General features: G+C 44.2%; 1 protein-coding gene across 2 annotated transcripts in view; it reads right to left on the bottom strand.

The window, feature by feature from the left end:
* Window positions 1–295: 295 nt before the first annotated feature.
* Window positions 296–23386, bottom strand: part of GLI3 (GLI family zinc finger 3) — a gene marked incomplete at both ends in the record, with an annotated part of 199930 nt that continues 176839 nt past the window's right edge. For both annotated transcript variants that reach the window (XM_084279716.1, XM_084279717.1), the window contains 5 exons: window positions 296–2586; window positions 3770–4097; window positions 7360–7650; window positions 10572–10736; window positions 11328–11477. In XM_084279716.1, the coding sequence (XP_084135842.1) occupies window positions 296–2586; window positions 3770–4097; window positions 7360–7650; window positions 10572–10736; window positions 11328–11477 (3225 nt within the window). The remainder of the gene's footprint in view (window positions 2587–3769; window positions 4098–7359; window positions 7651–10571; window positions 10737–11327; window positions 11478–23386) is intronic.

The raw sequence follows: 23386 nt of genomic DNA, 5'->3' as shown, positions 1-23386 counted from the left end.
TGGTTTAGAATTAAAAAAAAAATAAGAAAGCTTACAGACATTCAAAAAGGGGAGAGAGAGAAAAGGGAGGGGGATGGGTGTAGCAATACTGATTCAAAATTGAAATGGAAGACAGTTTCTCCCTAGAACACTTTAGGGTTTTCAGAGTCCTTATTCCATAAAAGGAATATACTTGAAACACATCCCATTTAGGTGAGATGAGATTGCTAAAATACATACACAACTAAAAAATATGAGTCTTTCTTTTTTCTTTCATCTGTTATCTCCTAAGGGTTTGCTTTTGTTTTCATTATGTCTATTGCATAACAGCAAGAAACTTGCTTTCTTCTGCAAGTGAGGTCAACAAAGAGCTCATGTCCCCAATAGCCATGTTGGTTGTGCTTACGGGCATAGCTGGGAATGTAAGAGACGCTCGGGGAGTGGTGAGGCGTGAGGAATTGCGGGAGAGATTCTGAATGATACTCGGGCTCAGGGCTCCCGAAATTAAGCTGACATGGTCCCCATCATCTATGATAGCATCGAAATCGATTTGCACACCCTCTAGGCTGTTGCTGTCAATGCTGTCAACCGTGCTCGACACTTGGTTAGCCCCCGGGGAAAGAAGCTCGGATGAGTTTGCAGTCGCAGTCCCCTGCAGCAGGCAGTTAGCTTCCGAACCAAAGAAAGAACCTGTTTTCATAGCTTGGTGGCTAAAGCCCGTGGTTTGGTCATATAACTGACCAGAGTAATTCTGCACGTTAGAGCAGAACTGCTGTGATTGACCTTGCATCTCCATCTTTATGGCGTTTACCCTGTACATCTGGTTGCCATCACTTACGTGTCCTTGCTGTTGTGCCGGGTTGTTTTTCAACACGTTTTGCCGTCTGTTGCCGCTGTAATTAGAGCATGGCTGGTAACTTTTGGCCACCAACAAACCTGAAGGCTGGTTACCAATGGTGTGAGACACCAGTGGACAGCTCTGCGGCCCTTGATACAGGCTGTTTTGTGAGGTAGGACTAACCTGCCCTAGCATCATTTGACTGGACTGGCTGACTCCCTGGTAATGAATGCCATCTCCGACTGGTTGGTTTTGCAAATATTCCTGTTCCATCATATTCCTGTTCTGCATCCCATTTGCCATACTGGTGGCTTGATCACTGGATGCCATGGGATGGCCGAAATTTTGCTGGTTCCCACTCACTGGCATGTTGCTGCTTTGCAGCTTCTGCCCTTGAACTGCCATGCCACAGGAATTGTCCATTGCTCCAGACATCATCGCTTGTCTGCTGATGCTTTCGCTGTAAGGCTTATTGGGTTGCACGCCGAAAGAATTACCAGCTCCGCTGCCAAGAACCGTGCTTTGCTGTAAACCATAGGAACCGTTGTTCTCCACCAGGTTCTGATAGCCATTCTGCTGGGCCACGCTGCTTCTCTCCAGGTTCTGCTGCTGAACCATCATGTTGTTATACAGTCCGAAGGCCCGACTCTGCTGCACTGCTGAGCGCTGGCCGCACTTCAGTTTCGAAGGAGATAAGTCGGAACTTCCTGAGCTTACTTCATTCCACTGAATGGGCAAATCGCTCTTGTTTGCCTCAGAACCTGCCTGCTGACTGCTCGGTGGAGGGGCTTGGTCAAAGTTGCTGTGGTTGTTGTTTCCTAACACTGGGCTGTGATGCGTTTTGTTGCTGTCTAGGACATTGTTCAACAAGTGGTCATACATGCCCTGGTTCTGGGAATTCAGATACTGAACGACGTCATCTGGCAGGAGATCCTCATCATTCAGACTGCCACCCGCTTCCATTGTGGTAGCCTCCAGGGCAACATTCTCGCTGATGCTCGGAGGACAGGGGGAGCTGAAGCCGCGGAAGACGCCACCCTCAGAACGGGTATAGTTCTGAAGAACAAGGTTGCGCTTTTCCATGGATGGAGGTAAAGCAGGAGGGTTAAAGCTATTAAGACTGTTGAAACGCTGGACCCTGGGGACAGAGAGGTTGTCAGAGGCCATCCTTACCGGATCGCTGGCTCTCCTCGTCCCATTTCCTAGAGCGTCATGAGACAGAAAATGCCTCCTGCTGTAACCATTTGCCCCACCATCACTACATCTTCGAGGGGCATTCACTGGAGGCAGTGGAGATACTCCGGACTCCCTGCAGTCACCCAAGAGTGCCATCCTTGTTTTGAGGCTCATCCTCTCCATGTTAGGCAGTGGAGTTGGTGGGGGTCCACCAGTAGCTGCTGCATATTTAGCTTTCAGCCTGTATTGCTGGGCTGGGGTGAGGCTGAGAAGACTTGGCAGGCCATCACACTGGCTTGCTTCGCTGGAGCGCCGGGAGGCATCTGTTGAGATGGGGTCATAGGAGTCTGCAACACTCACATTCTGTGGTCTTCCCTCCACCTGGGAGGCATCACTGGACCTCCGGCTGGAGAAGCAAGGTGAGATTCCAGAGGACCTACGGCTGCTCAGGTAGGCTGAACTGATTGTGCTAGTATTGCTGTCCCTCCTGTTCAGCATGTTCAACACAGTGATGTCCGTACTTGAAAGTTCATTCCTGTTCGGCAGAATAGTCATGGATCCTCCTACGCTGCAGCTGCTGTTTGATTGGGTACCTGGAAGTAAAAGTCACAGATAAACAAAGGGGAATCACCCAGTGACTGTTCCAGAAAGCACCCTGTAAAGAAGAAAGGGGAGTACAAAGGAAGAGCCTGCATCACCACAGCAAATCATGGCAGTGCTCTTTATTGAAAGATGTAGGGATAAAAACCGTGTCCTTAGGTTAAAAGCTAATTCAGAGACTCAAGGGTAACATTTCAGTGTGAATCCCAGCACAAAATTTATAGGCCGTAGCCGCAAACTGTCATCAGCTGGTGCAGTCCTCTGGCCCGCAGTGCAGCTATGCTGACTGTTGTGCCAGAAGGACACATTCGCAATGGAGCTTTTTATAGGCAAAATATAATTGAACAGGCATTTGCGTGGAATGGCAAAATATACAAATTGGAGGCTATTCAAGGTCATTTTTAAGACTTCTTGAAATATTCTTGAAATAACTCCTAACAACTGCAAAACATCTTTGCTGGTTTCCTTGTTTTGTTTGGGTTTTAAGTAAACAGAATACATTTCTTAATTTCACATAGCTTCTTTCGATTGAACGGGTTTCAGAAAACCTGGGCTGTTACTGCTGGGCGGAGTGCAGAAACCTAGGGGCATGTTGGCAGGGAATGCAGAGGCAGCAGGACCATATATTTTGGCAATGAGCAGCTCCTTGTACAAAAACAACTATGGATCTTCAGAGTTCAGTCTTGCCTTGCTCCCATTTGTGCATGTCTGCCCTTTGTGGCAGTAGTATCAGTACATTGGATTACTTGTGCGGGTAGGACTAGTTTATTTAAGGGGCAGCCTAACACATCTATGCAAGAGAGGCCCCACCTGAAAAATTTCCATACAGTAAACTGGCAGGCATTTATTTCATCTGGCTTGCCACAAAACAAGACAGGATTATGCTGATCTTGGGTCCAAACCTTTAACTGCAGGTAATTTATTTCAAATGTAATACATGGCTCCCCTGACAGCCTCCCTTCTGTGAAACACGGGACTATCAATCAGGCTTGTTGCAGGGTGGGTAGAAGGACTTGTAATGAGGGGATAACCAGAAAGTGATCAATTTATGAACATTTCTAACAGCTGCTGAGTTTCATAAGCTGCACTACCCTTCTGCTAGGTTTGCAAGATTGAGCTAGCAAGCAACAAATTTAAGGACAAAAAACGTTACCACTCCCGTAACGTGTATCTTACCATTTCCTATGAGAGGCGGCAAGGTCGGGGCTTTGGAAGGTGGAACGGGGTTCAGTCTTGGAAGCATTCCATTAACTTGTTTCAACCTTTCTAATTTCACTTGCTCCATCCATTTGGTCCCTGTCATATTCCTCCTGGCCTGTAAGCCAAGTGCTGTGGTGGCTGTGGAAATGGTAGAGTCCATGATTGGGGTTTCATCGATGACACTGAGGTCTCCTACACTACCGCCACCGGTCAGAGTAAGCTCGATCCCATTGTTGGAATAGTTGCTGATGGGGGACTGTTCGCTGCTGCATGTAGACTGACCACCAGGGCTTGGCTGAGATGTCTGTTGGAGCGAAGGAAGAAACAGGAGAATGGGAGGATTAAGAAAACAGTAACAAAAAACTTGCAGCAAATGCGTGTGTCTAAATAGACCCAAAGAAAACCAAACGTGAGGCAGAGTTTAGTATCAAACAATGATGGCGATCGTTCGTTAAGCGGCTCTCTAGAATATTGATCTTGACTGCAATGGATGCCATTGCAAAACTCAAGGTTAAAATCCACTTTAATACCTCGCTGTATGGTGCACTGAATCTACATGAGACATTTATTTCAGTTATTCCTGTAATTGCTTCTATCACTTCATGTAATCCATAAGCCTGAATATATGGATACACTGTTTTGGGTATGTGCTGCTCCCAACTGCAGGTCAATAAACCAAATCAGAACTCAACCACACTACAAGGTCTAATTTACACTGCTATGTTTACAGCAAGAAAACAAACAAACAACCAGGACTCCAACAACCCTGGAATTTTGTGGTTTTGTTTTTTAATTAGACTTCTGGCTAAAGAATGTAAGAATTTTCCAAGCTTAAGGCTCATAGTTACAAGCAGTGATTGGCCTGAAATGTTGGTGCATAATAAACCAGGGACAAAGCATCAGTGCAAAAATACTGCATCATATTATCAGCATCCTGTGACTGTAGCAGCACACTCTGACTAACACCATCTCTGCACCAAACCAAGGTGGTGGTGATCTACCCAACCAAATCCTTTGTTTCATTAGAATTTAAAAATTCAGACTTAAGAGTTTATGTACACAGTACAGCCTGCTAATCTACGGGGATATAAAGCACCACAATAGCTTCTTCTTCCTTAACAGACAGTTCCCTGCTGCTGTAGCAGAATTCTTGCTGTGGGGAAACAGGGGCTTGATTAATTTTTTTATACTCAAAAAGTTCTTGTCAAAAAAACGGGAAAATTTCTCTGACAAACTGAAACACTCGGACAGACTGACAGACAAAACAAACAGCATGACAGACAGAAGTCTCTGGACGTACTATCTTATTGTAGGTTGTATCGGTGTGATCACAAATCCATGAGGCATGCAGTATCATTTTGCTCCCAAGAACAGTTTCATGTAAGTACTTAACTTTTGGGGGTTTTATTTCTTGGGGTTTTCAAATATATTCTTTTCCCCGCCAGCCTGTGATGTTGTGTACATTTTTAGTGACAGAAGCTGTCCAGAATTTCTGAGGTAGCAGTGGCAGCTATCACTCTTAACATCAGGGAATGAAGGCACAGATTCCTGTAAATGCTATAGCTTCATAAGCCCCCAAGGAGTCCATTAAGATGCAGCAACTATGTTATTATTTCTAAGTTGAAGGATTGTACTTAGACTTTCTGAGGCCACACCGAGCACGTTCGTTTCCAAATCCCAGCCATTGCAGATTTGGTGACAAAAATAGAGACAACTGTTGTTATGCAGAAGAGAGTTTGTGCTTCTGGACAACAGCTCAATGCCATATGGAAGAAGGGTACTAAGGGTCAGAAGTCTGTTCTTGTAGCCGCGTGTCAAGATCACAGTGAGGTAGGTTACAAAAGTAAGACTGTATTACAAGGAACATACATTTCTAGATGTGCAATACAGAAAGAAAAATGGACATCTCGTCTAGAGGGGAAGGTACAAAGACTTTTATGAAGACATTTCACCAACATAAGCCAGATTTTTCACATGTCAAGTGTTGCAAAATAATCACATTGTATTACATTTGGGAATGAGTTTGATGGATTGCACATTAGTAAATAAAGGAATGACTGGACAGCAGGCAGAAGGATAAAATAAAGACATAAATAATGTTGCAATAAGAAAAACAACAGAAAAGTTAAAATGCCCTCACCTTATTACCCACTGTCCTTAGGAAGTTAGAACAAGACATTTAAGAGCATTAGACAGAAAAGACATCGGATTAGTTGAAAAACAGAAAATAATCTTAATTCATACAAGCAATTAAAGGCAGGAAATACAAAAGTTTTTGTATAAAATATTTTTCAGTGAAAAATATTAAATACTATGTAAGCAATCAGTACTAATACCCCTCTCCTGCACATTTTATTCATGTTAAAACCATCTACTCTCAACATGCCTCAGTAACGTTACAGATGTACTGAGCTAAGCAGGAGGGGAATGGGTTTTGTTCTTTTTGCAATCTAAGGTAGTTATCACCAAGACAGTTGAGGATCTCCTTTAGATCTCAGCTGGAGTTAAATCTGGGCCCTTGGAAGTTTCTGGACTCAGGATTAATACTCCACAGTGTGGGCATAAGCCTTAGGCACAATATAGCAGTAACTCGTATTTCAGTGACTAATCACTTTGAATTGCTGCATGATTAACAATATGAGCAGAATTTGGAGGGCACATATTTGTAGTCCCCAAGGGTTGTGTCCAGATGTGGAAGAGGATGGAGTGACTGCCTTTGCTAGTTTTAACCCTTGTGGAGAGGATAGATGGCATGTGAAGTGCAGGCAAGTGAAAGAATTACTTCATTACTTCAGGTAGCCTGTCAAAAATGGAGTAAGGTCTTTTCAGCATTTGAGGCTATACTGGTGTAATGTAATATATTAAGGTAGCCCATTGAAAAGACATCCAGAGACTCGTGAGTCTCTTTTGACTCATTCAGCTCAATTTAGTTCAACTGGAATTAGGTTAACTTGGTTAAGGTGAATTAAGTATTAGATTAACATAAGAGGTCACATCACAATAAAGACCAAATGTTATCAAAAAAGGTCTCCTCCTGCTGTTTGAGAAAGACAATTTATGCTGCTTCAGTTTGATCCATGACCTGATAACCTCAAGCCCCAAAAATCTGATTGTTTCATCAGGTTCTCAAAAAATTATCATTGTCAATATCATCATTTTAGTCTTTTGGACTTGGCTTTTTTCACATTCTGGTTTTGAGACTGCAGGATTCCCATTCTCTAACTTTCTTCTGTAAACAGGGGTGTGGAAAATAAAAGCCTTTTAAAAAATGAAAGCTGTGATTTTCTCATAATGCACTGATTCCAAAAGATGGAGTTTTAAAGGAAACAATTATTGTGAGAGTTTCCAACACTGCACTTACCGCATATTGCACAGACTAGATGTAATCTTTTTATTTGCTATTTCTTAGCCTTAAAAAAAACATTCTAAAATGTAAACGAAAAATGAAACCTCACAAAACCCAACCTTGTGAGCTAGAGATTATGGGCTTGAGCATTTCATAACGGGATTCTTAACTGGTGGCAAGAAGAAAAAGGACAAAGGGAGCTGCACGGAGTATTGCATACCATTGGTTTTTCTGACTTGACCGTTTTCACTTGGAGGCATTCTTCACGCTTTGAGGTAGTGTTGCTGAGGTCCTTCTGCTCACCAATTGCACCCTGAGTCTGATGGCCTGGTGACCGGGTCTGAGAGTGGCTGCCTGGGTCTCTCGGTGGTGGAGGCCTCGGGTGGATATCTCCCCGCTGCTTCTTGGTGACATGTGCCTCCGGGCCATGCACAGTCTTCACGTGTTTCCGGAGAGAACTGGGGTCTGTGTAGCGCTTTGTGCAGCCTGGTATCTTGCAAACATATGGTTTCTGCCAAAACAGGAAAACCACTTAAACGAGATTGAATTTCACGTGGGACTCCTGAAGAGCTCCGTGGAGCACAGCTGGTATTGCTGTTACACGCTTTCACAGTGAATTTGTTAGCTAATTTATGGTCTCTACAGTGACTGCATCTAGTGAAACCTATTAATTCCCCTTGGGTTTGAAGGTCCCCACTGATGCCGCATAGTTTACAGAGAGCAGAGCCTCTCATGGTACAAACTGGCATAGCTCTGCCTTACCGCAGCAAAAGAGGCAACAGAGCTACGGCAATTCATAAAGGCTGCCCTAATTTTCTGTCCTGTTCACTGCCCTCAGCAGTTCGATGCTGTGTTTGTAGTACACCCAGTAACTACGCCTTGACATCCAGAGCCAAACAATCCCCTTCAAAACATGTTGGGACATTTGTTCAGGCAATATTATCTGAGGAAGGGGTGTTTTCGTGGCTCCTTTGGATCACCAGTATAATGTGAAAGCACAGGATACAGTACCATAAGCATTTTAATGTTCCAGCAATATATGCACTACTACTAGTGCTACTACCACAACTGATCGCTCTTTTTTAAAAAAAACCCTGTGAATTTCTCTAATTCACTAAGCAATGTAGAATAATGCAAATTTTCCATCTTATAATTTAACAAAGACTTTATTCTTGTATTATGAGAGGATTAGAAAGATGTTGAACAGTTCCTAAACACTCCTAAACTGCCTCAGGAAACAAAGTATCACTCACACCCCTTTACTGCTGAATTGTTTCCAAGGAACTACTGTTTTAAAATCTTAATTATACTAGCCCTCCAGAAAAAAAAAGACCATCGTGTAGCATTTCTCAAAGGGGTTCTCTGCTTACACGTGGTACTGTAGAGCCTTTGTAAATGTATCTTCTTCATAGCTATCTAAGGCGTGAGCCTGCTTTCACTGAAGTCAGTGGGGAAAAAAATCCCATTGACTTGAGCCAAAATGTTGATGACAAACAATTTGAAGTTGATATTTCGCTGTACATGAGCTGGCAGTGAGCCTAGGTGGTGAAGAAGGCCATCAGCAGCCTGGCTTGTGTCAGAAACAGTGCGACCAGCAGGACTTGGGAGGGGATCATCACCCTGAACTCGGCACCAGTGAGGCCGCACCTCGAGTGCTGTGTTCAGTTTTGGGCCCCTCACTGCAAGAAAGATACTGAGGTGCTGGAGCGTGTCCAGAGAACAGTAACAAAGATGGTGAAGAAAGGTCTAAAGAAGAGGTGTTGTGAGGACTGGCTGAGGCAACTGGGGTTGTTTGGCCTGGCGAAGGGGAGGCTGGAACATGCTGCCCAGGGAAGTGGTTGAGTCACCACCCCTGGAGGTATTTAAGACACACATTTATGTGGCACTTAGGGACAGGGTTTAGTGGTGGACTTGGCAGTGCTAAGGTTAATAGTTGGACTTGATGATCTTAAAAGTCTTTTCCAACCAAAATGATTCTGTACGTCAGCTGCTTTTAGGTCTGTCTACAGCTTACCTACCTACAACCAAAATGGCAAAATAAGGAGGTGCTGACTTGGGTCTGTGCTTTCCGCAGTATTCATGGCACTATGGCAGCACACACTGCCTAAGAGCATTAGCCTGTTTCATTGTGAAATAATGGCAAATGAAACTTGTCATTTGTTCTCACTGCTGCACCTACCAGAAATGATGAGCAGCAGAAAGATTTTCTTGATGACTGTTAGACTTGAAATCCTGATCTTAAAACACAGGTAGTGCAGGTCATGTCTTTAAGTTTGAGAGGATCTTCCTCATTAACCAACAACAAACTGGTTCAGACAGTTAATGGAAAAAAGTTCAGTCAGCTGTTGGTGAAACTTGGTGACCATCGTTCTACCTTGGTGACCATTCACAAAATTGCTGCTGGGCTTTGTTACAGTTGTTCATTGGGCTGCCAAGAGCACACACAGGACAGGGTGATGCGCAACACTCTCTGCTTCCCTTGTCACTCAAGAGGTGCTGCGGACCAGGGGACTGGAAGATGAGTTCTGCCAGCCCTAGCGAATGCCTGTGATAGACCTAAGAGACACCTAGAGAAGGATACAAGCCTTGTGGAAATGGATATAGATGCTGTGGTTTCCACACCACACAGTCCTGCCCTTTAGTACTTCCAAGTTTAGGCTAGAGGTAAAGGAATATAGGGCAGGTCAAGAAGGAGAGGATGTGAGGCTGAGATGATGTGTAACCTGAAATGGTGCAGTAAAATTGGGACAGGGCATGTAGATGGTGTGTCTCCTGAAAGAGGGGGCAGTAATAACAGGAAACACAAAGCAATACAGAGATGTTACACTGAGAATTTTGGTGATGGCTGCGACTGCCACAGCTGGTTTGCTTGAGAAAGATCCAGTTCCCTCCACTTGCATCCCTAGTCTGCGAGGTCCGTTCAGAATGGAAAGAACGAGTGAAAAGAGACCAGAGAAGGAGGAAAAGGCATAACCCAGCACTCACAGAACAACTCCAGACCTTGGAGGCTTCCCCAGAGCTGTCCACAGCCGCCGAGGAAGACGAGGCACGTGCGGCGGGAGCTGTGGTTTGGCAGCCGGCAGGTGTCAACCCTGGCCCAGGCAATGGGATGCGCTCGGAGGTGGGGCGCTGGATCAGCCCCCTGCATCTCCGGAGGGAGAAACAATTCCAGCTTTTCCAGCGAAACCAGGATCTGTCCCTGGTCAAAGTGGTTCTTTTATTAACTGTTCTCTGTCAGTTAATAAAACCACCCGCAGCTTCTCTGGGCCAGCACGACATGGGAATGGTGGTGCTGGTAAGAGGGATCTATAACTTACATTGCTTTCAGGTTGCTGAGGGTTTCTGTGCCTGTCCTCTGTAATAAATTCCATGACCCCACTGTAAGTCTTTGACGTGGAATGTTATTATTTTTGTGAAGCTGTGCTTGCTTACCTCATTGGAATGAGTCCTGTTTTGGTGCTTGGCCCTGTCGGACGCATTGGAGAAAGCTTTGTTGCAGCCTTCGTGTTCACACACGTATGGTTTCTCTCCAGTGTGAGATCTCAAGTGCGTTTTCAAGTTTTCTAGTCTGGAGTAGGCCTTTGTACAACCTTCAAACTGCAGACAAGAAGTAAGTCTGGATTAATTTTAATCTTTGGACTTGCAGGAATGGTAAAAGCTGACCTATTAAAGTTTAGAAACTTTCCAAGCCTTTATAACGTTTCCCAATGTAATTTTGTACTGATTTCTTGGATTTTAATTTTACCCAGGCAAACCCCATCACAGCTCAAGTTAAAATGCTTCCAGCATTATGTAAATCATCTCTTACAGGAGAGTACAGCATTTGTGTACTTTGTGTAAGACAGAATTCCATTGCAAAGTCATTAGGAGGATGGTGGCCAACAGTAATATCCAGCTCTGTAAGAGAAAGTGCTTTTAAATAATTAAGCAAACTGAGCCCTGTTTAATAATGCCTTTTGGGGCTTCTTTGCACTTTAAACTTGAGGAAGTGGGCCAAATTATCCAGTGAATCCCCTCTTCTAAAGCCCTTGTCATCTAGGCGAGCTGGATAAGGAAGCAGACAAGGTAGTCTTTTCTCCCAACAAATGTCTGATAGACAAGAGATCGGGGAACACAGCGTCTGTGCCTCTGTTTCCTGTACAGCCTCAGCTCCCCTGGCGAACCTGGGCCTCAGCCCCCTTTACTCACAGTGCATTTGTGTGGCTTTTCCCCTGTATGTCTCCTCATGTGGACCACCAGCATGTACTGGGCTTTGAATGGTTTCTGCTCCCGGGAACAGTCCAGCCATCGGCACACAAACTCTTTCTTCTCACCGTGTATATGGTCATTGTTTATATGCTGTTCAGGTAGAAGAGAAATTATAGCTTAACAGAAATTGAAGGTCACCATCAGCCTTACTGTAACTTTGCACTGGAACGACACCAGAGGCTGAGGGGCGAGCCAGGATCCTGTGGCACTAACAGAGTATGGAGACTGCGCTCCAAAGCAATCATGGGGCTCAAATTATAGAACTCATTGGAAGCCCACTAAGGCCCATGAATTTGCTTCTGCTGACGTCAACAGGCGTTTTTTTCGCTCCTTGGGGGATATAGGCTGTTAAATAGATCCTGGATAATCTCATGCACAGCACCACTTGCATGATTCACATTGAGTAATGCTTTCCCGGATCAGGGAAGCCTTACTTCAGTGCCACTCAATGCAAACAAAGTTTACAAAACCAGACCTTTAAAAACACATCCTTCAACCTGAAAAAAAACAATTGAACTGTTACAACCCGTTTCCATCAAAACTTTTAACTCACCATGTTTTCAGTCAGTAAACACACTTGGTTAGCATACATGTTTTCGCAGCAGAACCCAAACCCTACACCCTGCAGTAACTAAAAACTCTTGAGTACAGAAGCATAAGAACTGAAGATGGTCTCTTCATTTAGGTGACAGGAGATAGGACACGGGGAAATGGCACGAAGCTGTGTCAGGGCAGGTTCAGGTTAGATGTTAGGAAAAAATTTTTACTGAAAGAGTTGTCAGGGCCTGGAACACGCTGCCCAGGGAGGCAGCTGAGTCACCTTCCCTGGATGTGTTTAATAAAAGGATAGATCAGGTACTTAGGGATACGGTTTAGCATAGGACAGGAACGGTTGGACTCAATGATCTTAAAAGTCTTTTCCAACTTTGTGATTCTGTGATCCATCAAGCCAGCTTTTGCCATTTCCAAATACGGCCCTGCCTGAAAGTCTCGGCAAGCAACACCTGTCTCAGGCCTGTTGATACACATGCACATGCCTCACTCTGGTTAGTGTCATCTGTGTGACTGTATCCGGAGACAGGCCAGGGCTGTGAACCTTTTATTTTATTTACTCTTCCAGAAAAGTAGCTAGCCCTGATGCTTTCAATAAGATACATTTCAACAGAGCATTTAAATACAGATTTAATTCTTGCTGATGGTGTTTCTGAGCAGAAAAAGGCAAACAAATCAGGCCCAACTATAAGCCTGGGTTGTTTGGGGTTTAACTATTTGAAGTTTGGGGGGTTTATTTGTTGGGGGGGTTTTGCACAGCTTTAAAAAAAGCAACAAGAGCACCCTGCACCTGGACTTTCAAAGGTTTATGAAGGCTAGAATTACAGCAGAGGCGACCTGACTCATCCTCCTGGATTCCTGCCTCAGAGACTTGCGTTTCTGTACTCCCAGCCACAGCTCGCTGACTGTGCCACTAGATGGCTGCATTTCTCAGCAAATGCGATTATTTCCACTAAGGTATGAGACAAACTCCTCCTGGAGTTAGTACGGATGGAATTTGCATCTGCATCTGCTCCGTGAGCAGCCCACAGAAAAGGCCAGCCCTGCAGAAACTCGGTAGTTCATACTGGAACATAGAGAAGATAATCCTATCTTTTCTGAAGTCCTGAAAACGGTCAGAAAACCAAATAAAATCACTTATGTTCACAATTATGCAGCATCGCCATGGCAAACAGATGTGCGCTGCCTATAAAAGACGACTGCTCTTTTTCTCTTTCTGAAACTTTATTGCCATGTCTTAAAAGTTGTGATGGGGCTCAGAGCACATGAACAGAGCAGATGTGCTGGACAACGTACAACACGTAATCTGCAGGAGTTTGTTTCCAGTGCAGATCTCTAGTCCATTCCTACTACACAGGCCTGTACTGAAAGTGCACGGATGCCCTGTGCTGTGAAATGGCACCGTGAGAGTACAGTGAGGTCAATGTGTGCTCTTCTTTCCTGAAAGAGAAAGAAGCAATGGGACAAAACTCAATGCATTCAAGCAATTCTTGGACGAGTCCTTCTGTAAATACTACAGACTATGAGTTATCTGGTTAAACGTACACAGTCAAGAGGAAAATAGCAACTGAGTGTGTGACACAGGTTTACCGTTTGATAGGAAGACTTCAGGGATGGTCCAATCAGTTCACAACAGCACTTCCCTTTACCTCCCACTGTGGGGACATCAGGAACCATGGATGCATCTTCAGAGAAATTCTCCATAGGAGACTGACCGTCCCTGCAAATGAGCTTGCGTCTTGCTCGGACCTCTAGCCTTTATCAGCGTGAACATCCTCTAAAACTGGCGTTTCTCATGGATGTAAAACTCCCTTCCTCACTCCTTTTCCAGCCTGGGCTCACTGTAGCAGCTGACAAAGCTTGCCCAGGATGGTGACTTGATCATTCACCTCTCTATGTCGCTCCACTGGCCCATCCGTCAAGAAGTATCTTGCAATCAAGCTCAGGTCACTGTGCAACAGTGTCCCTCCATACTTGCCTGCCCTGCTCTCTTATCCTGTCACTCCTTTCCTACTCCCTCTGCATTTCCTACAATCAGCCGCCTCTTTGTGCTGTTCTCCCCTGTTGCTCTGATGCTCCAAGCGGCCTCTGAGAGACCACCTACAAAGCCACCTCATTCTCACTCGACCCCTCTGAGCATCCACAAATTCAGGTAAAGCCGACAAGAAACGAGCCCATGGCATCATCTGCTAATCTGAGTAATTTCTTTAGCTCTCAGGTGAGCCACTCAATTGCTTTTTGTGCACCTATAAATGTGCCCAAACACTGGAAGGCTGGTCTGAAAGAAGACGCTTGATAGGCATTAAATCAGCACAAGTAAGAAGCCAACAACAGAAACCAGTGCTGCTCTCAGGTAAGGAGGTTCACATACAGGGCCAGATTCCAGTGTCCTCATGTGCTCAAGTTATGATTTGAAAACTGATCAGTCATCTGCCGTGGGCAAGTGGGCAGAACTTCCCAAACACCGAACAGGAACTAAATCTACACTGAGATTTTTTTTTATCATTATCATTTGGCAGAAACAATGTGCAATTTTTACAACATGTTGGAAGGAAGAGGGGGGTCTGGCTGTGTAAACAGCAGCAATTAGAAAAGTTCGGAAGTTTGTGAACTCTGGCATTCAGGTTCTTTGACTCAGATAATTACCTTTGGATTTTGCACGGTCTTTTTGGCTCCCTGGTCTCTATTATGAGAGGGAATGAATAGTTTTGAGCTTGTAAAACAAAGAACAGTCAAGAGTAAGAGTATTATGCAAAGCAGAAGCTTTGGTACAATACAATAAGGATTTATAGGGTTTCAATTTATAATCTGTTTGTAACCTTATTACACCCATGAAATGTCACATTCCAGGGACTAGATCAGAAGGATTTTTTTTTTCCTTCTGAAATTGAATTTTGATGCAGTTTCAGGATGTGAAAAAGCTTTTCTTTTAATTTTGTAGGCTGAAACCTGGAAGTTTTACTTACATTGGTAATCCTTATTACAGTAAATAGGCACATGAAAGCCAATGATATTACTCCCTAGTGTAGGGTTTGCTAACATAAGGCTCTGAAGCACCAGCTCTGTATTATTAAGAATTTCTGACCTGAAAAAAGAAGCCCCCATTAAAAGCTGGAATTCTACTAGCTATCTCCCATTGCACACAGCTCCAAAAAGCTGCTAAACAGGGGTCATTTGTGGAATATCAATCACTTTCATGCCACTTCAATGCTCATTACCAAACCTCAGTCTGTCCTAGCTCCTTTTCTTTTCTTTAAAAAAATGTTGCTATTATCATTTGGCTCCAAAATACCCTAAAATAAACAGAGGAAGCCAACCTAAATACTCTTTTTGGTCTCAGAATGCCATGGCTTTGAAGGAGGGAGCTCTGAGATGGATTTGAATTCCAGAGAGAAAAAAAAAGAAGCCATCAAATTTGTTGAAAAACAAGGCTGAAGTTGGATTGTCATCTCTACTGGGGAAGCTCAAAAACCAGAGGTAACAGAGCACACAACCTGCAGTGTCCTGGAAACATAAATGCTTCCATGGTAAGAAGTATTACTTGTAGGAGATGATGTGAGGTGACACTGGAGGTACAGGATCTGTGATATTCTTAGTGCTCCGTTTTCCTTCTCCACGTGTATTTTAGAAGAAAGGAGTACCTAAAGCATATTCTAGCTGACTGCTTGGCACCCATCAGTTATTCAGTACATCAACAAAGACCAAATGTACTCTCACAGTGGTCAAACAGCAGGAGGAAAGCCTCTTCATACCAGTGCAATGAGGGAGGAGTGCTAGGAAATGAATGACTGCCACCTACCTGCAAGTGCGATTGTGTCTGAAAGCAGTGTTATTTGGGGGATAAAGCAGAAAACATTGGGAGAAACCCCTCATTCTGCTTTCTAACTTGGCATGCTGCCCCAGTGTTATGCTAGAAGAAAGCTGGGAAGAGACCATATTGTATCGGCTCAGTGTGTCAAGGTAGTGGCACAGAGGAAGGCATTGCCAAAACCCGGTTAAATTTCAATTAGAAAAATGTCAAATTCTGACTTCCATCTTCTCCTGGTTACTTCCCTGTATTTTAAAAATTTTAGAAGTAGGTGCTAAATAACTTTGCCACTAAATCTCAGTACCGACCTCAAGCAGCATTTAAGCCACTTCTGGCACAAACCTCCCCCTGGACTGTACTGCCATGGAAGGTCTCTCAAAACAGCAGAGCCATGACATTTTCTGTGTAGGAAGCGTAGCATCAATGGCAAAGAGGCGCTGCAGTGGCACGGCTGCTAAGCACAGCTCATCCTGAGGCCTAAGCACAGCTCATCCTGCGGCCACAGGACGGTGTCATGGAGCCCACAGGCTGCGGAGAGAACATGCAGGACCGCGCCTGGCAGTAACAGACTGGAGAGCTCTGGTTTGGAAGGGGATTAGCTGTCCCTGAGGTGTAAATCCTGCAGAGAACTCTCTTATTTGCATTGGGAATGTACATTCATCCTTAAACCCACATACAGTTACAAAGAGGAGGAGAGTTCCCAGTCATCAGGGCCATCCCTTGCTGTGGCAAGCCCTGCTACACATAATCCCAGTCACAAATAGAGCAAGCTTCATCTTCTAAGTATGTTGGTGATCTGCTCCCTTGGCTCCCAGTGGGATGCTCTTCTAGGAACTCACTCCTCTGCTGGTTAGCAACTAATTTCTAGCTTCGATTTATTCACAGCCAATTTATACTCATTTGTTCTTGTGCCAACACTATCCTTTAGCTTAAACAGCTCTGCTTTCCTGCACAGTGTATTTTTTCTCTCTCTCCCCCACCCCAACTGACTGACAGCACTCTCCTCCTTGCCTTCATTTGCTGTATTAAATAGCCAGTTCCTTCTGGTCTTCTCTAGGATGACCAAGTCCTCATTCCCCCTCTTACGCTGCTTTGGCTTGAGGTGTGGAAGTCCCTGTTTCCTGCCTGTCAGTTTCTTCCCCAGGTTCCTCATTGCCACTGCCAGGACTGTGTTAGTCCATCCCTCCTCAGTGGTCTTCTCAGCCCTGCTCAAGTATGAGTTCAACTTTTGCAACCACAATAGTATGAAGTACACCAGAGCTCACCAGATATGGTGTAACCAAGTTCAAGCTTCTTCAACCTAGCTTAGTAGTAAGTACAGATGTGTCCTTTGCTTTGGACTTGAAGCCATTACCAAAGAATATGAGTACCTCACAGCTTGTGAATGTATCCCTCCTAACAACAAACCTTGGGAAATAGTGTCTACTACTATGGACACAATAGAGGCAGAGGAAAGCTAAAGCCCACATACACACAAGTATTTAGGTCTCTGATTGCCACTGAAAGTAGTCACTTGTTCATGAGTGGTGTGCATGCTTTTGAGGTTCTTGACCCATGCAGCTTCCTGAGATAGCTGAGTGATTGTGAAGAGTATCAGCATTCAGAAAGTGACAGGGCAGCACTTAAGCAAGTACCCATGCTTGCCTGCTCCCCAGGGAAGCAATCCACAGCTCATCACTGCTCCTCACTACCATTTTAGGTAGTCAGGCAACTAAGAGATGACATCAGGCAGGCCTTCCTACCATCTCATTAACATCTTGATAAAGATTAACTCCATGATCCATGACAAGATGGACAGACAAAAGCTTTGTAGGGATGTCAGGGTATAAAGGAGGTCCCGGTGAGGCAGGAAATGTCCTGTGACAATAGAAATCCCATTGTGAGGAGGAAAAACCTGCATCTCTGTGGAGAGAAATCCCCAGCAGACTTTTCGGACACATTCCAATCACTGCAGTGGAGTCTCTCACTCACCTCTGTGACTCTGTTAGAACAATGCATGCATTTTAATTTCCCCTTATCTGCTGGAAAATAGGTATGGATCCCTTCTGTCCTTTCCCTACTAAAGATCATTTGCAGACACAACAGGCTAAACAACCACAAGAGACTAATGTCTCCTCCCTGCTGCACAAGTCAAGAGTATGCTTTTGACCTCATGTCCTTAGGGTGGCATAAGTACTTAAGCCATTTTTAGTACCTGAGATGGAAGAAGCACTTAAGCTGCTTTAAACCTTTATGGTGGCATAAATGCTTAAGCCGCTTGCAGTTCCTAAAGCCAAGTCAAAGCCATAGCTATACATGAAGAACTCTGCATTTCTGCATAGGCACATGCCTGTGGAGAAGCTCTGATAACTATCTCCACTCCTGCTTCCTTTCCTTTGGATGCATTTATTGTTATTCTATTACTGCTCTTGAGGCTGTCTTGCATACTTTATGGAAGATTTAAGTAATGCTGTTGTGACAGATTCTCTGCTAACACTGATTAGCAACATGACAATTTATACAATCCGCTGATCTGGCCCAAAGCAGGTCAGTGCCTCGACAGCCTTGACACTTTTGCTGGAAGAGAATACTCACAGTTAAAATCAGCTGGATCTTAAAAGCACTGCATGGCAATTTCCTCTGTGTATAATGAATTCACTAAATACTCTGTCTGCACACTGCACTTCTCACCCTGCGGTGTTTGATCTTCTCATTCAGTCACAACACTTACTTTTCAAAGTTTCTCACTACCAACAAATGAAGCCCCCCCCAACCCCGGTCCTGCTCTCCCTAGGTTTGGTCATGATTGTAAACCCTAAACAAGGACTATTGTTGTACCACATTTTGGTAATCAGATATTTTGGGGTTACATGTGAGAAAGAGGAGCATGACTTTTTTAACAGTATTTAAAAAAAGTATGTACTGTGAATGCTTATAACTCCAGTGTGACTAAAAAGGTGTTACTCACTAAGAAAGAAAATCAAACCCACCAAATAAAGAAAGTTTCAGTCAAAAAGATGGTTATTTCAGAAAAGGGTGAAGTATGTGGAAAACAGGGTAGGTAACTTGGGCTACTTAACGAAAAACATATAAACTCTGTGTACATGACTGCTAATACTTAATTGTAAGAAAAAAAATTAGACCTCAGTCAGCATTCCAGCTGAACGCATGCTTGAAGCTCATTTATTACTGTGCCGCTCTGGATTACCATCTCCGTCCCTTGAGAACTGGCAATAGCAGTCAATGAAAAAAAGGGAGGGATCAAAATTAGAAGCCCAAGTCAACTGAAAAATAATGATGATTTATAACTGGAGACAGCCCACGAAAGTAGATGAACAGGGATGACAAGGCATAGCAGAAGGGCAGCATGGAAACCAACGGCTGGAAGAGAGGATGGAAACAGTAAGAAAGGAGGAAAGTGGCGGGGGGGGGGGTGTGTGCTGTGGGAATCACATCAGGTTCTAGCTGCGTTGACACTAGAAGGTTCTGCCCCACAAATGCCCATCACCTTTTCTCAGCAAGATGTTGCCGTACTTCCGATATCACTGCCTTGGTAGCTGAGAAACTGCTTATTCACCTGCCTCAGTCCAAAGGGGTTGGGTTCATAGGGCTGTTTTGACTCTAGCATCTGAGGGAGCATTCCCATGTGAAGGGCAGACTGAGTGGAACCTGAGAGATGTTGCAACAAACAGCTGGGGTCAACAGCTGTCTTGGGCCAGCACAGCGGCCCCCAGGAGAAGACTGGGTTTACAGCCACATTTAAACATGTATTACAGATCTGGGGTCAGAGGAACACATGGAAAGAGACTGCTTGCCTCATGGGGCACACACATTTGGAAGCAAGGAACGCCCAAAGGCTGAGAACAGTCAATCTAATAATAATTAATGTACATTTGTATTTTGTGGAGTTTCCTACAAGCCTGAGCAGAAGTCATCTTTTTGCCCCAAAGGCTGTTTAACCAAGCCACAGCGAATCGAATCATTTTTTATGTATGGGGTTGGAGAAGTAGTCTTGTTCTCTAAACGTGAAGCTGTATTACTAATAAACAGGAACATGCTAATTCAAAGTACACAACCCAGTAGGACTGTTTTCTTCTCACCTTCCCACTTCAGCTGAAAAATGTAGGTCTTTTTTTTTTTTTTTTGTTCATCTTTCTGCACTAAGAGCATCAATAAAAGTTTTCAATCCCCAAGTTAAAAAAAAAGCTGTTTTCTTTCTGCTGCTCCTTTTGTTCTCTTGCAATAAATTCTGTAGTTGTCTTTGTTGCCTATCAATAGGTTAAACATATCCAACTTGTATGTTTAAATGCTAAAGACAGAGAAGTCCCCAAGGATACGTCAATCGTTGGCTCCTGTACAAAGAAAATACTGTATTTTGCTCAGAAGAGCTTTCTGTGGCAATTTAAACACAGTGAGACAGACACAATATCCTGGAGAGAGGAAAACCTGCCTTATTACATTCCTGACCCAAGAGAAAGGATCTGCCCTTAGGACATAAAGAGAATCAGTGGGGGGAAAAAAAGAGAAAAGTTATCTAATCCTAAAAATAAAGACAGCGGTTCATAATACAGCATGGCCTTCTTTTAATCTCTGATATAGTAGTTATACAGTATGGATATGATATAATACCAACAGGGCAAACACAGCTTGCTCATCAGGCTGGGAACTGACTCCCTCAGCCTGTATCTATGATTCCAGGCTTTGGACAGCTTTTCGGTAGGCTCTGGAATATTCTGTAAGGGAATGGAACCTAGGGGATATTGCAGGGATTCCTTCCCAATAAGATCACATCTTGTTCTTGTTTCATTTAATATACGTGCGTTCATATATATATATAACAGCACAGTTAAGTCTGTTAGCAGCAAAATGCAGCTCCATCCAGGGCAATGTTTTTACAGCTCTCCCTTGATTTGCTGTGGAAGGGCAGCTATAAAGCAACAGGCAGAAATTGTATCTTTATTTCCTAAAGCTAAATATTTAATAAATGAGATTCTGCTGGAACATCAACATAAATTTTGTGGACATTAATCATTCCACTTTTACAGTGGTAGGAAAGATGCTTTGATGACTCTTTGCTTTGTTTCTTCTCTGATGTTCCCTTCCATAACTCTGTCTTAAAATCAAGGGCTATCTCGAAGGTTGCATTCTTGTATTGCGAGCTGGGAGGTTAATTGGTAAAGCTGGTATGTTACAGGAATTCCAGCTGTCTTCACTCTTTTTTTTTTTTTACTTCTTCCAAAGGTAAGAAAATGATTTTTGAATGAATACTGTTGTGATGCGTGGGCTTTGCCTGATCCTCCAGCACTGACATTCTGTATTGCTTTTGTCTTAGTTCAAACAGGGTATCATAGAATCATAGAATGGTCTGGATTGGAAGGGACCCCAAGGATCATACAGTTCCAACCGACCTGCCACAGACAGGGCCACCAACCTCCAGTCCTGGATCTACACAAGGTTGCCCAGGATATCACAGCTTCTGTGTTTTCTGATGCTACCGAAAAAAGAGAAAGCTCAACCTCTACCTCTGCAACTACCAGAACCCATGACCTGCCCAGGCACAGGGCTAACTGCATTTGTATGAGTCTTGGTTATGCTGAAGCAGGGAAAGATGCAATGTGAGGATGACTTAAGTTCTTGGGACCCTGGGATGAAGAAGAAGCTCGTAGGGAAACTGTGCCTCCCCGCTGCTCCAGACAGAGTACAAGGGGTCAGTGCAAGCTGACTGCTCCTGACATTCCACCCAACCACTTACCTGCCTGCTCTCTGCATTACTTCCCCACTCTGGCTGCCCTCCCAGTCGCCTCTGTCTCAGTGCACTCCTGTGCACAATGCCTGCAGTTTGTACCACACGCTTCACACCACTGCATGGATGCTGGTGAACTCTTCTCCAACTTACTTTCACTCCCTCCAGCATCTGTCTTGGTGCAAACTGTGGGTGTTCGGACACACAGCTCGAGAGCTGCACTGACCATGTAACTGCTAACAGTGAGAAAGCCTTCTGCTGGACAGTAATCCCTATTGGAAAAGGTCTGCCTGACAGGTAGAGGACTATTGCACATTTCACTTTCACCAAGGCTTCAGCAATGCAGAGAAATCACTTTAAGAAAAATAAGTACATATCCATGTTTGGCTCAGTTTTATTTTGTATTTTTTATGCACTACATGTTTAGGTCCCCAAATTAAACCCACATTTTACCTGTCTTCTGTGTAAAGGTCACATGAGAAAAATCTAGGGTAATTTGGTGCCTGTAGTATAAATGAAGAGACACAAGACAGACTAGGGAGTAAGAAGCCAGATGAAGAGTGCACTCAAATTTGGTTCTAAAGGCCAGAGATGGAAGAAGAGACTGAAAAAAGGCCACCTGCTGAAGGGTTTAAGACCAGCTGCCGACTAGTGATGAAGCTGTGACGTTGGCCTTTATGATGCACCTGCAAGTGGTCTGCTCCCAAATCCTACACTCTAGCCACGCACTGTTGACCTTCAACCAACTCTGCCTGCTCTCCTTCCCTCTTTCTCCATCAAACATGCACACAAGGTCTCCCCACAGGCTTTCTCTGAGAGCTGGCTACAGGCAGGAGCGCTCCAGCTTGACACACAGGAAGGATTCCTGCCTTCAGGAAACAACTTGACCTGACCGCGTGACTGCAAGGAGATGCAATGCCTGTCCCTGCCGTAAGCTCACAAGAGAGGAGAACCTCATTGCAAGGAGCTCCACATTCCCCACAAATTGGTCATGCATTCCTCCCTCAACCTAGTCAAAACAGTAGTGTGCAAACCTGGGCAGAGTTCTTCCTACAGTTGGATAGGAAGAGGGTAAAGACTGGCCTGAAACCAAACATCTGCCCCTCGCCATGTCTGAGATTACCGGTGCACGTTGCTGAGAAAATACACCGCCTGACGCGTTCTAGGAGTGACTGAATATGGGAGGAGAGAAAACCACCTGAGGCTCAACTTCAAAATTTTCTGCTTCATGATCTTTGCATTTAGGGATAAAAATTGATTTTACGTGCAACCACCAGGAAAACCAAGTTAAAACCCATTAAAGCTCCCTCAGAGGCAGTGCCCAACACAAGCAATGGCTTCCTTCCGTCTTTACAAATCTGAACTCATGCTCATACGTGAAAAACAGGCCATACCTTAAAAAAAACCAACCCAAACCAGGCTGGTGCTTAGCACTGTCACAGATGTTAGCCTAACACAATTATATAGAATATATCCTATTCCTGGATTTTTTCCACTGGCAAAAAAAAGACCACAGAGGAGTCCTGCCAGCACACTTGAGAAGGAAGTTATCATAAAGGGGCATTACAGAAAGGCATTTCATCTTATTTGCAAATAGGATGAAGAATTAAAATACCATCCTGATCTTGTAAGACGCACACCAGCACACCCAGGGCAGAACAACTAAATACTTTGGATGTTTTCCCACATTGCTGCAGAAGACAAAAATCTATAGGCCTCCTTCCTGCCACCATAACTCATCTGACTTCAATGGAAATCAGACCTGCTGTACATATTAAACCTGAAATTAACTATTCTCTCCCCCCCCTTACCGTTTGGCTTTGATAAATTCCAGCCATCGCTCCTAGATGAGATGTGCAAATCTCGATTCTGCCCACTGCTTTGCTTGCATGGGCTCTTACAACAGCCTGTGGAGCC

Source organism: Gallinula chloropus (assembly GCF_964237585.1).
Source record: "Gallinula chloropus genome assembly, chromosome: 2".
Lineage (NCBI taxonomy): Eukaryota > Metazoa > Chordata > Aves > Gruiformes > Rallidae > Gallinula > Gallinula chloropus.
Note: the sequence above shows the minus strand (reverse complement) of the source record. Positions and strands in the feature narration are given on the sequence as shown.